This window comes from Prunus dulcis, chromosome 8 (genome assembly GCF_902201215.1).
Source record: "Prunus dulcis chromosome 8, ALMONDv2, whole genome shotgun sequence".
Taxonomy (NCBI): Eukaryota; Viridiplantae; Streptophyta; class Magnoliopsida; order Rosales; family Rosaceae; genus Prunus; species Prunus dulcis.
In genome coordinates this window covers 15,673,508-15,690,009 of record NC_047657.1, presented here as the reverse complement: position 1 = coordinate 15,690,009, position 16,502 = coordinate 15,673,508, and the positions used below count along the sequence as shown (strand labels likewise).

The following is a 16,502-nucleotide window of genomic DNA, read 5'->3' as shown; positions in this document are numbered from 1 at the left end:
GTGTCTCAACACCACCATTTTCTGAACCAAACTGTCGACGAACAGCACTATACCTAGTGGCAATACATACTGCCTGTGATAGAGCAGTGGAAGCATCAGCGACAATTGTTTGCCGCACAAAAACCATTGTTCCATAAAGTAGCTGTCAGGGAACATTGGATTGGACATATTTTCCTTCTCTTGTAACTTGTGCGACCCTGGCACATTTGAGAAGAACATGAGAATAGCCATCCTTTCTACCTCTTTGAATAAGAAATATGGGCACTCAAGCACAACAATCCTATCTATCATCAAGTACAATGCATACAAAGTGGATACCTCATCAACATTTGATCCCTTGGTATGCGGACATTATCAAATCTCAGGACACCATTGTCCATGGAGTTGTATGCTCCATTTCCAAATTTCATGCCGATATCACCAACTGTTATGCCTGGAAGAGGTAAGTGATCATCCAAGTTCCGAAGTTGGACAATGAAACCTAAAACAAGAGAATTGGTTCTATAATTAAAATCAATAGACCATTCACTTCACGATAGAAGTTCCAAACAATGTTACACTTGGTCGTTACCATTTACTCCATGGTCTTTTCCATCAGTAATAAGACGGGCAAAAGCAACAGCATGTGTAGCAGCTTTTCCCAAACCACCAGGCCACCACTATTCACAACCAATAAGGAAGGAAAATAAGTGCCTAAACTAGATATTTCAATCAACGAAAAATATAACCACCACATTATGGTTGAAAATATCTAGATCAAAATGACACTAAGCACAATTCCCATCACAAGCTTGTTATCATAGATACTAAAATTTCACTCAAAAGAAAAAAAATCAGAAGAAAACAAAAAAGCAACATTATTAAAATTACTCACTTTGCTTGAAGTGAGTGTAGGACTATTAAGAACAAACTCGTCAGTCTTTGGATCAAAAGTTGCAGTGGTCTCAAGCCCTTGAACATTGGAGCCATGACCAAGTTCAGTCTGTGCATAGCAACCAATAATTTGCATCTTATATGCCAACGGCAACCATTTCTCTTGCTGCTCCTCAGTACCAGATCCTTTAATAAAAGGCACAAACATTCCCTGAAGAGAAGATTAACATATTAACTAAAAAATACAAACAATTCAAATATTTGAAGGCGACAAAAACATGCAGAATACTTATCATAGAAGGAAGTGGGAAAATTGTAGTAAAAAAAACACTATCAAACAGGATATTGAAATATAGACAAATTAGAATGGCACAAAAAGGGAGAATTGGAGCTTACCCAGTGAAGATCCGTATATGCTGGTTGATCAACATAATGCCTAAACCAGGATGCTTCTTCTTCTGTAACAATGGTAGCATAATTTGCATTATTAAAGCAAATGAAAAATGATATAGAAAAATATAAAAATAGTAACAGTAATGATAATAATAACAACAAAAATAACAAATCTACGAAACAAGATCTCCCAGATGGAGACACACCAGAAAGTCAAAGCTCATTGATCCGTTTCCATCCATGAGCTGCTTTTCTCAATTTGTTTTCGAACAACTCCTTTCTAGTCATCATAGTTCTATCATCCTTTCTTAATACCTAAACAGTAACACACAGAACTCGTACTTGCCAGAGGAGATCGAGAGAAGAAATGGTACCTGCCAGAGGAGAGTGAGAGAGATCGACGAAGGAGCGACGCCGATGTTCTCGCCAAAAGATCTAAGGTCGGGAGAGATGAATCGATTGAAGACTGAGGACTCGGGAGAGAGAGGCGCCGCTGCTTACTTAGGGTTAGGGTTTTGAAGAAGAAGAAACGGAAAGAGGAGAAGAGTGAAGACCGAGTGAGAGAGAGCGAGAGCCGAGAGTCGCTAAGAGGTGAGAGAGGGTTACGGAAGAAAAAAAGGGTGAGGATACGCTGCAAGCAGGCTCACTGAGCCTATTCTTTGGCCAATCAAATGACGCCACGTGTAATATATATATAAAATTAAATATTCATCGGTTCGGTTCAGGTTCTCCGGTTCTAACAAAAATTGACCCGAGGGCCGAACCGTTGACTTTCGGTTCGGTTCAGGTTCAGGTTTGACTTTTTCAATTTGGTCAAAAAACACTCTTTTTCGGTTCGGTTTGGTTTGGTTCGGTCGGTTTGATCGGTTTATCGGTTTTTATGCCCACCCCTAGTCATTGTCATGTGTCCATGGAATTTGAGTTTTTGTGGTTCAAACAATCAACATGCAAATTGGGTTTCTTTTCTCATGGCATTAAGGCATTAACTAGCTAGCAAAGCATAAAGAACACACATGAGTAAGAATCTCATAACTTTTTTTTATTTAATTGTTCGTTACTTGAGTGTAGGTATTTTAAGATGGACCTTGTAAGTCATGTCAAGATGGGTGTGGAGGCATTGTAAAGTAGGATTGGATGTGGTGTGATTCAGTTCGGTTTAATCCTTCATTAACACATTGGAGCAATGAAATATTGCAATTTGGTCTCTTCTAGGGGTGTAAATTGGATTGAAAAATTCGATTCCGACCTATTCTGTTTCTAAACTTTCCAAAAAAATTTGACTTCGATACCTCCGATATCCAAAGTGTCGAAATCCGATATTTCTGATAAAATTGAGATCGGAATGGAAATGTATTTATAAATTCCGATCCAAAAAATTATAAGCTACTCCCGACCCTTTTCGATTCGATTTTTCCAGTTTTTTTCTAGAAAATTCTGATTTATTTATTTATTATAATTGCTTTATATATAAGTCTTATATATATGTTTCATTTCAGTACTCATAGGAGTATATTGATTTAAGACTAGAGTAATGCTACACTTACCACATTTTTATCCTACATTTCTATACCATATGATGTGGCATGCCCATATTATATGTCACATCAATTAAATCAATGAAGTGTATTTTAATTAAGGCAATTAGAAAAACAAATACTATAATAAATCATATAAGAAAATAAAATATTAAATAATTTAAATTAATGTGGTTGTTCATCTCAGTTGCCACATAAGATGATGTAACAAATGTGATAAGAGTAGCATTATTCTTAAGATTATTGGCAAAAAAAAAGAAAAGTCTTATATATATATATATATATAATTTTTTTTTTCCAATAGATTAATGTCATCCAGCTTAGGATTAAAAAAACAAAAAAGCAAAGCAACACAAACAATTTGCTCAAAGCTTGCTTTAAACGTGGCTTGTCTTAATTGGCCTTTAATTGGACCCTAATGCATGCCACCCTGCCAAAAATTCCAATTCATACTTATAAAGACTTTTTTTAAGTGAGTGACTTTCATAGAGATGACAAATTCTTAAATACTTTCATCGAGTTGATAAAAGTCACTAGTAAATTGGCAAGACTTTTGCTCTTAACAATTAGCCTTAAAAATATAGAAAAGTCATTCATTTAATAAGCTTTTTAAAAGTTATTAACTTTTTGGATACCACCAAATTTTTAAATACTTTTTAAAAGTCATAACTGAATACCACTAAACTTTTAAATACTTTTTAAAAGCCACAATTGAATACCACTAGACTTTTATATACTCTTTAAAAGTCTAAATTGAATACCTCCAAACTTTTAAACCCTATGAAAATCATTAAAAGTTTGAATTGGATACACTCCTCTTAGATTTTCCCAATCCAAAAACAAAAAAGTTTTAACATGGCATTTAATTGGTGACTGGGTCTTGGAAAACGAAACAACTCTTTCCCATGTAGAAACAAGATGAAACGAAGCAACCATTTCTCTTCAGTCCTTCTTTTTGCAATACCACCACCCCCACTGCAGGTTTGCCCCGAAGTCTCTATTTGTGTTTCTTTTACTCACCTAATAGATCTGATTTGCTGATCGTTGTATACGTTTACTGCAGATCTATAAATGACAAACGAAGTGGATTTCAACCCTCAGGTTAGCAATCAGGTCCCTGAGAGCAGGCTGCCATCAAAAGAAGCAAAAAAGAACCAAGAAGTCTGGCTTAGCGAGAAACCATGGAAAATATGAGGTATGGAATTAGATAATTGCAAATTAAAATAAATAAAGGCTGTAAGTGGAATCTTCTTTCCTCAATTAACATATAAATAAATTACTAAAACTAAAATAAGAACCTTGTCCACAACCTGGACCAGCCTTAGTTGAACCCAGCCCATTGATCAAGTCTTAGAGAATGGGCCAGTGTATTTAGCTAACTCAATAAAGTGCTTAGATTTCATGTGCAATCAAAGAATAGGTTGAGTGTTGTTTTCTAACTTAGAGGATTAGGACGGATTATTCTTTGGAGGTTGATGCCTAAAATTTATCCCTACTAATCCCATCATTTTTCAAGGGGATTAACGGAGATAGTTTTAGACATCAAACTCATATGAATAGTCCATTTTAATCCTTCAAGTTAGAAAACGACATCTATATTCTTCCTTGATTGCACATGAAATTTAGTCATTTTACTAGTCTAAGCTAATCCAATCTAATCCTCTATATCAAACATGGCGGATTGATTAGCATTGGATCAAATTAATGAATTTGATCAAATAATTAAGAGATAGTATCTATTTAAGGGTTTAGATAGAGTTTTTATTAAAAATAGCCAAAATTTACCCCCACTTTCATAAATGTCAGTTTTTATAAAAACTTTCAAAAATAATCAAAAACCCACTTAAATATACTTTAAATGCTCTCAAAACTAAAACTCACATAAATAAATAAAAGAAAGTCTGCATTGTTCAGCAACTCCCTTATTCTCTCCATTCTCTTTAGCCTTTTTCGTGCAGTATTCAAATATCACAACATTGTTTACATTTAGGTGCTCCTGCAACTCTGTCACTCTCTCCTTTTTCTTGCTAATTGCAACAAATTAATTAGCTTGTCTTTCTTTTGTGCATGATGTGGACCTAACAAAAATTGGTCTGGTTCTCCTTAAGATGATTTGTCATCTTTATCTATCAAGTTCTTTCTTCGGTGTGTGAATGCTTGAATTTTTGTCCACCAGTCACTTCTCTTTTTTCATCTCTGATTATTTCCTGGGTTTTGTCAGTTTTTTTCTTAGTCAAGATCAAGAAAGAGTTGGATGGCTTGAAAGAGTTGGATTATTTTCTGGGTTTTTTTCTTTTCGTAATTTCCATTGTTTTTCCGTTTTGCTTTTTTTACAATTGCTAAAACATGATATAGCCTATAAGCTCTGCCACTTCTTTCTAGATGTCATCCTGAGGTCTTCATAATCATACTTTTATTTATTTCTTGATCTGGCGGTTCTGTCTTACTTGTAGGTTTGCAGGTTTTGGATATGGATTCTTCTTCTTCTTCTTCTTCTCTTCCTGCTCCCCTTCAAACAAAGGACGATGTTTTTCTTAGTTTCAGAGGTGAAGACACACGCGATGCTTTTACCAGCCATCTTCACGCGGCTTTACGTCGGAAGAACATCGACACCTACATAGATAACAGGCTCGAGAGAGGAGATGAAATTGCTCCTACCCTTCTAGAAGCAATCGAGAAATCGAAACTTGCACTAGTCATTTTCTCAAAAGACTATGCTTCTTCCACATGGTGTTTGAAAGAACTTGTGCATATACTTGGATGCAAGAAAAGCTATGGACAGATTGTTATACCCATTTTTTATCGCATAGATCCATCACATGTACGAAAACAGCAGGGAACTTATGCACTTGAAGATCGTCCACTTAAGCGCAGCAGTAGGGATGAGGTGGCCAACTGGAGGGCTGCTTTGGAGGAAGCAGCCAATATGTCTGGGTTTCATTATTCCAGCAAAACTGGGTAACTAACTTTCTAATTTGTATCCATTTATACTTTTTATTATTTGATTCATACTGTACTCATACTATTGTTTGTCTTTCATAACGATATTTTCCAGGACAGAGGCCGATTTTGTTGAGAAAGTTGTTCAAGATGTTTTGACCAAATTGAATCGCGATTTGTCAAGTGATTTAAAGGGTCTGCTTGGAATTGAAAAGAAAATTGAGAAAATTGAGTCTGTCATTATGCTTGCATTCACCAGGTGTTTGCTGATTAACCTGTTTCATTAAAGTCATTCAAATAGGGTGTATTTAGTTACTTTTATATTTTGATTTAAATATTTGAGTGTATTTAAATGAAAGAATATATTTAATTAATTTTAAAATTCATTTAACAACATCTTTTTGAAAAATCTAAATTAAATACCTCAACTTTTTAATTTCATTGAAATTCATCAAAAGTATGCACCGAAAACACCCCTAAACTTTGGGTGATTAATATGACAAAATCTAAATTTAAAAAAAACAAAACAAAAAAAGTTGCGGTGGTTATAACTTGTAAATTGGGGCCATATGCATGTTCTTCCCATATGGACCCAACAAGAAAATACAAAAGCAGAACTTTATGCGTAAAACGTGTAAATTGGGGGGCTTTTTGTGTAAACGTGTTGTCATCTAGCTTAATTACTCTGTGCAACCCTTTGCTTTCTATCTTTCTAGCTTTGTGCATATACATCCAATTTGGAGATTTTTTTCATCCCTCATTTCTCATTCTCAGTATATCCATGTTACATAATATAAGCAAGAGATCTTTGTTGCCATTAAATGTTCGGGGTATGAAATTTCAAATTGGTTCAGCCATCAAAATGGAGGATCTTCAATAAACTTCAAGCTTTCTCCTAAGGTCTAAAATATCGATGGTATAGAAAATATCGATAGTCCAAAAACACAAAAATTTCAATGAAATATCGGGATATTATCGATATCAATAAAAATTAAATAAAAACCACAAAAATTATAAGAAAAACTTGGAAATTTTATTGAAACTTTGGAGGATGTTTATTTAATCAATTATCTATTAATTTATCACAAAAATTTGGAAGGGAATGCATTGCATTTTGACTTTAACTAATTTAAGTTGATTATATAGTGAGCTGACAAACACTGTGAGTGTAGAAAATATGTAGTAATTAATGAAAGAAGATTAAACACACCATAATCATTTTTTTTAATTTTTAGGGTGATTTACTACAATATTTTACACTTTATACATTGCATGGTAAGATACATGAGTGACTACCACGTAGAGTTCCTATGAGGTTCAAAATTTTCATTATCTTCATCATCTCTATGTGTAGAGTAGTAATCAAATGATAAATCCCCAAAATAGTTTTGCATGTAATGGTTAACATGTCACCCATATGGATTCGAGATGGGTTGACGTTGTCCACAAGCAAAATCATTTGAAGATTGGGTCTCAGATTCTTTCCATGAGTCGCTCGATATTCCATCCCAAAAGGAAAGGTCAAAGACTTGAATTCTCATGTAAAAATTTGATTCTTGCAAAAACAGTTCAAAACATAAGAATATAAATATACATATTTTAGCATATTATCACAAAAACATAAGCAATATGGTGATTAAGGCATTGGAGGAGTGAAATGGCAGGAGTTTGAATCTCCCTTGCTTGTGTGCTTTGTGTTTTTTTTTTTTCCTTCCTTTTTTCAATTACATCGATATTTTCAATATCATAGCGATATTTTGACAAAATATTGTTGAAGTGTGAGCGAAATTATCGACATTAATATTTTTCGATATTATCATCGATATTATTGATATTTATACGATATGTGTATGGATGCGTTCTGAAATATCTGTGTCCCGAAAAAACGATAATATCCTCAATATTTCGTCGATATTATCGGTATTTTAGATTATACTTCCTCCTGATTGGTTTAGTATATATTTCTTGGGTTTCGCTCTATTTCTTGTTGCATATAAAGACTGTAATGGTGCACATTATTTGAAGTTGGAATGTAAGTAAACCTTCAAAACCAATAATGGTGAAACCCATGAGAACATAATTTGTATCATCAGTTTATGCATAATTTCTTTGAAGTTGTATAGGGAGCTCAAAGGCCCCCTGCGTTTTACAAACTTGTTATTGAGGCCTCTGTTGACTTCTATGTACAGACTTCTTGTGACAAAATCCTTATCGGCTTTGAAGCTTGAAAAGTGTGAGATCTACCTGTTGTATGCTTAAGATGTTGAAATTATTAAACAAAGAGTTTGTCAGACTTAGGGGTGTCTTTCTTGTTTTAACCCTTCGGCTTTTCCTCCCCATGTAAACCATGTAATGTGCTCCATTGAATTCAATGTCAATACTGTTAAAAATAAACTGGGCAAACATGCTAAAGTTTAAAGTGATTACTTGCACAAAGACTCCGGCGATAATCCCAAATTTAGGCAACACCATGTGCGTGGGTTTTATTTCTGCAATTCTTTTTTCGATTGTTTTTTTTTTAACAAATCTTTTCAATTGTTAAATTGATCACTTGCAATGGCCTTGTCGGCCACGTCTCGGATATTGAAATTTATATATACATTTTCTTTTGTTTCTTCGCCCCGAAAGTGCTTGGGCTATTAATTTCTTCTCTACTTTTTTCAAGCTTTGATGATTTTGCTGGACTGTTGCCTATGGGGTCAAAAGAAAGATGGTCATTGCTCACATCTCATTTTTTAAATAAAAAACTTGGATACATTTTTATTGCATTATCCACAAAAGCAAAAGTTTGTGCTGCCAATCCCATTATCCCATATGCACTTTTCTTTTTGCAGTGTGTGAATGTTTGAATTTTTGTCCACCGTTCACTTCTCTTTTTCCATCTCTGATTATTTCCTGGGTTTTGTCAGTGCTTTTCTTAGTCAAGATCAAGAAAGAGTTGGATGGCTTGAAAGTTGGAATGCTTGAACAATTCCTCTGCACTTTCGTTTTTCTTTTCATAATTTCCTTTGTTGTTTCGTTCTGCTTTTAGAAGCTCTGCCACTTCTTTCTAGATGTCATCCTGAGGTGCAACGTTGGTCTTCATAATCATACTATTATTCTGCAGCTTATTTCTTGATCTGGAGGTAGTGACTCTAACTTAATCATTAGCTCTCTTATACTTGTTTGTGGAGATTTTTTGGGCCTAGCGTTATTTGCATATATGCATGTTTTGACAGGTTTGCAGGTTTTGGATAGGGATATGGATTCTTCTTCTTCTTCTTCTTCTCTTCCTGCTCCCCTTCAAACAAAGTACGATGTTTTTCTTAGTTTCAGAGGTGAAGACACACGCGATGCTTTTACCAGCCATCTTCACGCGGCTTTACTTCGGAAGAACATTGACACCTACATAGATCGCAGGCTCGAGAGAGGAGATGAAATTGCTCCTGCCCTTCTAAAAGCAATCGAGAGATCGAAAATTGCACTAGTCATTTTCTCAGAAGACTATGCTTCTTCCACATGGTGTTTGAAAGAACTTGTGCATATACTTGGATGCAAGAAAAGCCATGGACAGATTGTTATACCCATTTTTTATCGCATAGATCCATCACATGTACGAAAACAGCAGGGAACTTATGCACTTGAAGATCGTCCACTTAAGCGCAGCAGTAGGGATGAGGTGGCCAACTGGAGGGCTGCTTTGGAGGAAGCAGCCAATATGTCTGGGTTTCATTATTCCAGCAAAACAGGGTAACTAACTTTCTAATTTGTATCCATTTATACTTTTTATTATACTTGATTCATACTGTACTCATACTATTGTTTGTCTTTCATAACGATATTTTCCAGGACAGAGGCCGATTTTGTTGAGAAAGTTGTTCAAGATGTTTTGACCAAATTGAATCGCGATTTGTCAAGTGATTTAAAGGGTCTGGTTGGAATTGAAAAGAAAATTGAGAAAATTGAGTCGTTATTATGCTTGGATTCACCAGGTGTTTGCTGTGTTGGTATTTGGGGCATGGGTGGTATTGGCAAGACCACCCTTGCTGATGCTGTATTTCACAGGCACTCCTCTAAATTTGAAGTTTGTTGTTTTCTTGCAAATGTCAGGGAGAACTCAGAACAAACGAATGGACTACGTCAGTTGCGAAATACACTTGTTCGTGAATTATTGAAGGATAAAGATGTAAATATCAACACTCCGTCTATTCCACCTCATATTCAAGATAGGCTCAGGCGTACAAAGGCGTTCATTGTTCTTGATGACGTGAATGCTCGAGAACACCTAGAAGTTCTTGTTGGTGATCATGATCGGTTTTGCCAAGGAAGTCGAATCATTATAACTGCTAGAGATAAAGGCCTACTTGAGCAAAAAGTTGACCCTGCGAAGATATTCAGCGTTGAGGGATTAGGTCCCGAAGAAGCTCTTGAGCTCTTTCAGTCGCATGCTTTTGGAAATAAGTCTCCAACAGCAGATTACACTGAGTTGTCAAGAGAGGTGGTGGATTATATTAAGGGCATTCCATTAGCTCTTAAAGTTATGGGGTCTTCATTCCATCGTTGCAAGAGCAAACAAGAGTGGGAAGTTCAATGGAAAAAAGTTAAACGAGTTCCAATTGGAGAAATCCAGAAAGAGTTCCAATCGGAGAAATCCAGAAAGTGTTGAGAGTAAGTTACGATGGATTAGATGACAATGAGAAGGAGATATTTCTTGATATAGCATGTTTTTGTAAAGGCTATTTGAGGAAAGATGTAGAAAAAATGTTAGATAGTTGTTATTTCTTTTTGGAAGCAGGAATCAATGATCTTATTGATAGGTCTCTCATATCAATTTCACAAGATATGAGGTTTAAAAAATTGAGAGAGGCATCCTCAGGAGGACGGATAGTAGAGATGCAGTCAGTAGAACGGATAGAGATGCATGATTTGGTGCAGGAAATGGGTAGGGCAATTGCTCGAAAACAAGGCAGTAGGTTGTTCAATGCAAATGATGTCTATCAAGCATTGACAAATAACCAGGTACGTAGTAATATTCACATTTACAATAAACAAGTCAGATTATTCCTACAAATGTAATTTTGATTAAACTTTTTTTTTGTATATTATATTCACATTTATATTTACTCTTGATTGTCAGAGAGATGGACATGTTCAAGCCATATCCTTTGACATGTATGAGATTGAAAAGCCACGCTTGAAAGATGCAAACTTCAAAAAGATGTATCAACTCAGATGGCTACGTGTTAGTTATTCATATCTTTGGAGTGGTTCTCTTCATCTTCCCAATTCTCTTAGATATCTTTACTGGGAGGGATATCCTTTGGAATCTTTGCCATCAAAATTTTCTGCTCAAAATCTTCTTGTCCTTGATACGCCGTACAGTGACTTTGGGGTGCAACTGTGGAATGAAGACCAGGTATATTATATATGTTTATTTTAGTTCTTGTATAACATGTGGCCTAGAAAGTAATAATCTACAAGTTAATAAGTTATTAATTCTTGTTTAATTTGTTACAGAGTCCAGTGAACTTAAAACGTGTCAATCTTCAGTTCTGCCGATATCTAACTGAAGTCCCAAATCTCTCTCAGTGTCTAAATATTGAGCATATAGATCTGGAAGGCTGTGAAAGTTTGGTTGAAATTCCTTCGTATTTTCAACATCTTGGCAAGCTTACTTATCTTAACCTTTCGAGGTGCTACAAGATCAAAAATCTTCCCGAGATGCCATGCAATCTTGAATTCTTAGATTTGTCTTGGACAAGAATTGAGGAATTGCCTTCATCAGTTTGGTCTCACGAAAAAATATCTCACTTAGATATTAGAAATTGTGGACACCTTAAGAGTCTTCCAAGCAACAGTTGTAAGCTGAAACTTTCGAATTCTTTTGGTCTAAAGGGCTGCAAATCTCTTTGCGAGATGTGGGAGCTTCCCAGGAATACAACAGTGCTAGAGCTGAGTGGTACAACAATAAAAGAATTGAGGAATACATCAATAGAATCTCTTGTTCGTCTCACTGCAATTGAACTGATCGATTGCAAAAGCCTTGTGAGTCTTCCAACGAACATTTGGAAGTTGAAATCTCTGGAGAGCCTTTATCTCAGTGGTTGCTCTAACTTTCAACACTTCCCAGAAATCTCAGAGGCTATGGAACATCTGGAGTTTCTAAATTTATCAGGTACAATGGTGAAAGAGGTACCCCCATCAATTGGAAATCTAGTTGCGCTTCGAAAATTAAACCTGGCTAAGTGCAATTACCTTGAGGTTGTCCATGATTACCTCTTTCGTTTAACCTCATTACAAGAGTTAGATCTGAGTAGCACCAAAATTAAGAGCTTACCCGCAAGCATCAAACAAGCTTCTCAACTGTCTCGGCTGTGCCTCAATGATTGCAATAGCCTTGAATATTTACCAGAGCTCCCCCCATTGCTGCAATGTCTTAAAGCAAATCGTTGCACATCACTGAAGACAGTGTCAAGTTCAAGCACTGCACTCGCACAAGGTTGGGAAAAATATATATTTTATCAAGGGCTTTATGAGAAACATAGATTTTCTAATTGCCCAGAGTTGGATGAGAATGCACGAAGCAACATAATGGGTGATGCACAGCTCAGAATTATGCGAATGGCAACTGCGTCGTCGAAGTTTAAAGATGACAAAATTGAACAACCATCATATGATTCAGAGTCATATGGAAGCTATGATGATTTTGTTGAGGTCTCTCTCTCTCTCTCTCTCTCTCTCTCTTCTGTTGAAGAAGTTGCTCTTTGTTTTTCACGAGTTTAATAACTATGATGTCCATATACATGGTACAGGAATCTTTATGCAAGAGATCTTTTGTTGCCATTACATGTTGTGGGAATGAAATTCCAAAATGGTTCCGCCATAAAAGTGAGGGATGTTCAATAAAGATTGAGCTTCCTCGTGATTGGTTTAGCACAGATTTCTTGGGTTTCGCTCTGTCTCTTGCTGTTAAATTTGGTTTAGCACAGATTGGATGCAAGTACAACTTCAAAACTAGTAATGGTGAAAGCCATGAAGTCAGCCATGATTTGGGTAATATGCTTCGAAGTCGGGAATATTCACATGGGGTGTTTGTGTGGTGGTATAATAATGTCTTTGAAGAAGTTGTAAAGGGAGCTGAAAGCCGCACTGCGGTCAATGTTGACTTCACCGCAATGGATTTTTGTGACCCCAAACTCAATCTGGTGGAAAAGTGTGGGATATGTCTGTTGTATGGCAAAGATGCTGAGATGATAAAGCAGAGGGCTTTGTAGATCAAGCCGATATCCCTAAATTCATAATTTCAGTTTATTTGAGCTGTTTGCAAGACTTGTGGCTGAGGATGCTTTTTGAGTTTCTTAGGCTTAGGGATGTCTTTCTTGTTTTAACCCTTCGTCCTCTCCATCGCCAAGCTTTTTGTCTGAGGATGCTTTTGAGTTTAGCTTCTCACGGTCACGCCCCATGTAAGCCATGTAATTTTCTTCATTGAATTGAAGTATTAAATTGTTGTCTATCAAGCATTGATAAATAACCAGGTACGTAGTAATATTCACATTTGCAATAAACAAGTCAGATTATTCCTACTAATGTAATTTTGTATATTATATTTACATTTATATTTTGCTCTTTATTGTCAGAGAGATGGACATGTTAAAGCAATATCCTTTGACTTGTCTAAGATTCAACAGCTACACTTGGAGTTGGAACATGCAAACTTCGAAAAGATGTATCAACTGAGATACCTATATGTCAAACCTGTCATTTATCCTATTCCATTAATTGTTTATCTTGATCTTCCCAATTCTCTTAGATATCTTAACTGGTACGCATATCCTTTGAAATCTTTGCCATCAAAATTTTCTGCTCAAAATCTTGTTTTCCTTCAAATGCCGTGCAGCAAAGTTGGGGGGCAACTTTGGAATGAAGACCAGGTATATTATATATGCTTATTTAATTCTTGTATAACATGTGACCTAGAAAGTAATAATCTACAAGCTAATAAGTTATTAATTCTTGTTTAATTTGTTACAGAGTCCTGTGAACTTAAAACGGATCAGTCTTTTTTGGTCCAAACGTCTAACTGAAGTCCCAAATCTCTCTCGAAGTCTAAATATTGAGCATATAGATCTTCGTGGTTGTGAAAGTTTGGTTGAAATTCCTTCGTATTTTCAACATCTTGGCAAGCTTACTTATCTTAAACTTATGGGCTGCACAGATCTCAAAAATCTTCCCGAGATGCCATGCAATCTTGAATTTTTAGATTTGTCTGAGACAGCAATAGAGGAATTGCCTTCATCAGTTTGGTCTCACGAAAAAATATCTCACTTAGATATTACAGATTGTCGACACCTTAAGAGTCTTCCAAGCAACACTTGTAAACTGAAACTCTCGGGTTCTTTTAGTCTAAAGGGCTGCAAATCTCTTTGTGAGTTTTGGGAGCTTCCCAGGAATACAACAGCGCTAGATTTTAGTAAGTTGTTGACTTGCAAAAGCCTTGTGAGTCTCCCAACGAACGTTTGGAAGTTGAAATATCTGGAGAGCCTTGATCTCAGTGGTTGCTCTAACTTTCAACACTTCCCAGAAATATCGGAGGCAATGGAACATCTGGAGTTTCTAAATTTATCAGGTACAGTGGTTAAAGAGCTGCCCCCATCAATTGGAAATCTAGTTGGCCTTCGAAAATTAGATCTGAGTTGGACCGAAATTAAGAACATACCTGCAAGCATCAAACAAGCTGCTCAGCTGTCTCATATGCGCCTCATCAATTGCAAGAGCCTTGAATCTTTACCAGAGCTCCCCCCATTGCTAAAATGTCTTGAAGCACATGCTTGCACGTCACTGAAGACAGTGTCTAGTTCAAGCACTACAATCACACAAGGTTGGGGCGAATATATATTTTTTCAAAGGCTTTACGAGAAACATATATTTTCTGATTGCCCAAAGCTGGATGAGAATGCACGAAGCAACATAATGGGTGATGCACAGCCCAGAATTATGCGAATGGCAACTGCGTCGTCAAAGTTTAAAGAATACAAAATTAAAAAAGCATCATATAATTCAAATGAGGTCTCTCTCTCTCTCTCTCTCTCTCTCTCTCTCTCTCTCTTCTGTTGAAGAAGTTGCTTTTTTTTGTTTCACGAGTTATGATGTCTATATCCATGGTACAGGAATCTTTCGTTGGCATTAGATGTTGTGGGAATGAAATTCCAAAATGGTTCAGCCATAAAAGTGAGGGATGTTCAATAAAGATTGGGCTTCCTCGTGATTGGTTTAGCACTGATTTCTTGGGTTTCGCTCTATCTCTTGTGGTTGTTGCTGCTACAGGTCATATGAAGATTGGATGCAAGTACAACTTCAAAACTAGTAATGGTGAAAGCCATGAAGTCAAACGTCATTTGTGTAGTCTGCGCGCGAAAAATGTCTTAACAAGCCAGTTATTTTCTTGTGATGAGGTGTTTGTGTGGTGGCATAACAATGTCTTGGAAGAAGTTGTAGAGGGAGCTCAAAGCCCCACTGCGTTTTACAAACTTGTTACGGAGGTCAATGTTCGCTTCACCGTAAGGGGTTATGGTAGCAGCAACTCCCGTCGGGGGGTGGAAAAGTGTGGGATATGTCTGTTGTATGGCAAAGATGCTGAGATGATAAAGCAGAGGGCTTTGTAGATCAAGCCGATATCCCTAAATTCAAAATTTCAGTTTATTTGAGCTGTTTGCAAGACTTGTGGCTGAGGATGCTTTTTGAGTTTCTTAGGCTTAGGGATGTCTTTCTTGTTTTAACCCTTCGTCCTCTCCATCGCCAAGCTTTTTGTCTGAGGATGCTTTTGAGTTTAGCTTCTCACGGTCACGCCCCATGTAAGCCATGTAATTTTCTTCATTGAATTGAAGTATTAAATTGTTAAAAGTCAACAGTATTAAATTTTGCATCAATTGTATTTCTGCTTCAAGTTGGAATGACTTCATTCATAATCATAAAAGGGAAATTGGCACCTTTCTTCAGTTTGCATTTCTTAAATGAAATACGTTTTTCTATCAATGTCACCATAAAGCAATTGCTAAAGATTAAAATTAACAAAATATTGAAAATGCAAGAAATATTAACAAAATATTGAAAATGCAATAAATATTAACAAAATATTTAAAATGTAAGAAATATTAACAAAATATTGAAAATGCAATAAATATTAACAAAATATATATATTAGGAGATTAAACTTAATAAAACAAAACTTATAAAATACTTACCTCGTTAGTACGATTTCCCCCACTTCTATAGTTGTCCATCGCTTTTTCCAAGGCATCTCTCCATTTTCCCAACTTTTTATTGAGAATTTTCCACCTACTAGATAATGTCATCTTCGTACGAGTAGACCCCAGAATTTTTTCACAAAATTTGGCATGAATTTTTTTCCACATATGAAAAAATTTCATCTCATTGCCGTCGGGACAATGACAAATTTGGAGCCAAGCCTCACACAAGGAAACATCTTCTATGGTTTTCCAAGCCCCTCCGGTTTCGATACAAGAAGCCATAAAAATAAAAAATAAAAATACAAGGTGAAAGAGAGGAAAATGTTGAGTAAATAGTGAATAATAGTAGAAGTATAATGAAATGTATGAGGATTGGTGTTGAAAGTGAAGGGTATTGATAGGTATTTATAAAAAATAAAAAAAATCAGAATTTTTTAGAATATTTTTTAAAAATTTCATTTTTTTTCTTCATAATTTTATTGCCCAAAAAATGCCAGCCTTTGGATTGGATTCAGAGAAGCTGATCGGAGCGCTG

The 16,502-nt window shown here is 35.9% G+C and overlaps 1 protein-coding gene and 1 pseudogene across 1 annotated transcript; one reads left to right on the top strand and one right to left on the bottom strand.

The window, feature by feature from the left end:
* Positions 1-4,141, bottom strand: part of LOC117638593 — a 4,959-nt pseudogene extending 818 nt beyond the window's left edge.
* A 744-nt stretch (positions 4,142-4,885) lies between these two features.
* On the top strand, positions 4,886-15,625 carry LOC117638592 (disease resistance-like protein DSC1). The gene is made up of 11 exons (XM_034373696.1): positions 4,886-5,759; positions 5,857-6,002; positions 8,960-9,470; positions 9,570-10,379; positions 10,538-10,739; positions 10,858-11,136; positions 11,238-12,434; positions 12,533-12,925; positions 13,358-13,651; positions 13,752-14,786; positions 14,888-15,625. The coding sequence occupies exons 1-11, from the start codon at positions 5,272-5,274 to the stop codon at positions 15,380-15,382; spliced, it is 5,850 nt and encodes a 1,949-aa protein (XP_034229587.1). The 5' UTR covers positions 4,886-5,271; the 3' UTR covers positions 15,383-15,625.
* Positions 15,626-16,502: the final 877 nt, after the last annotated feature.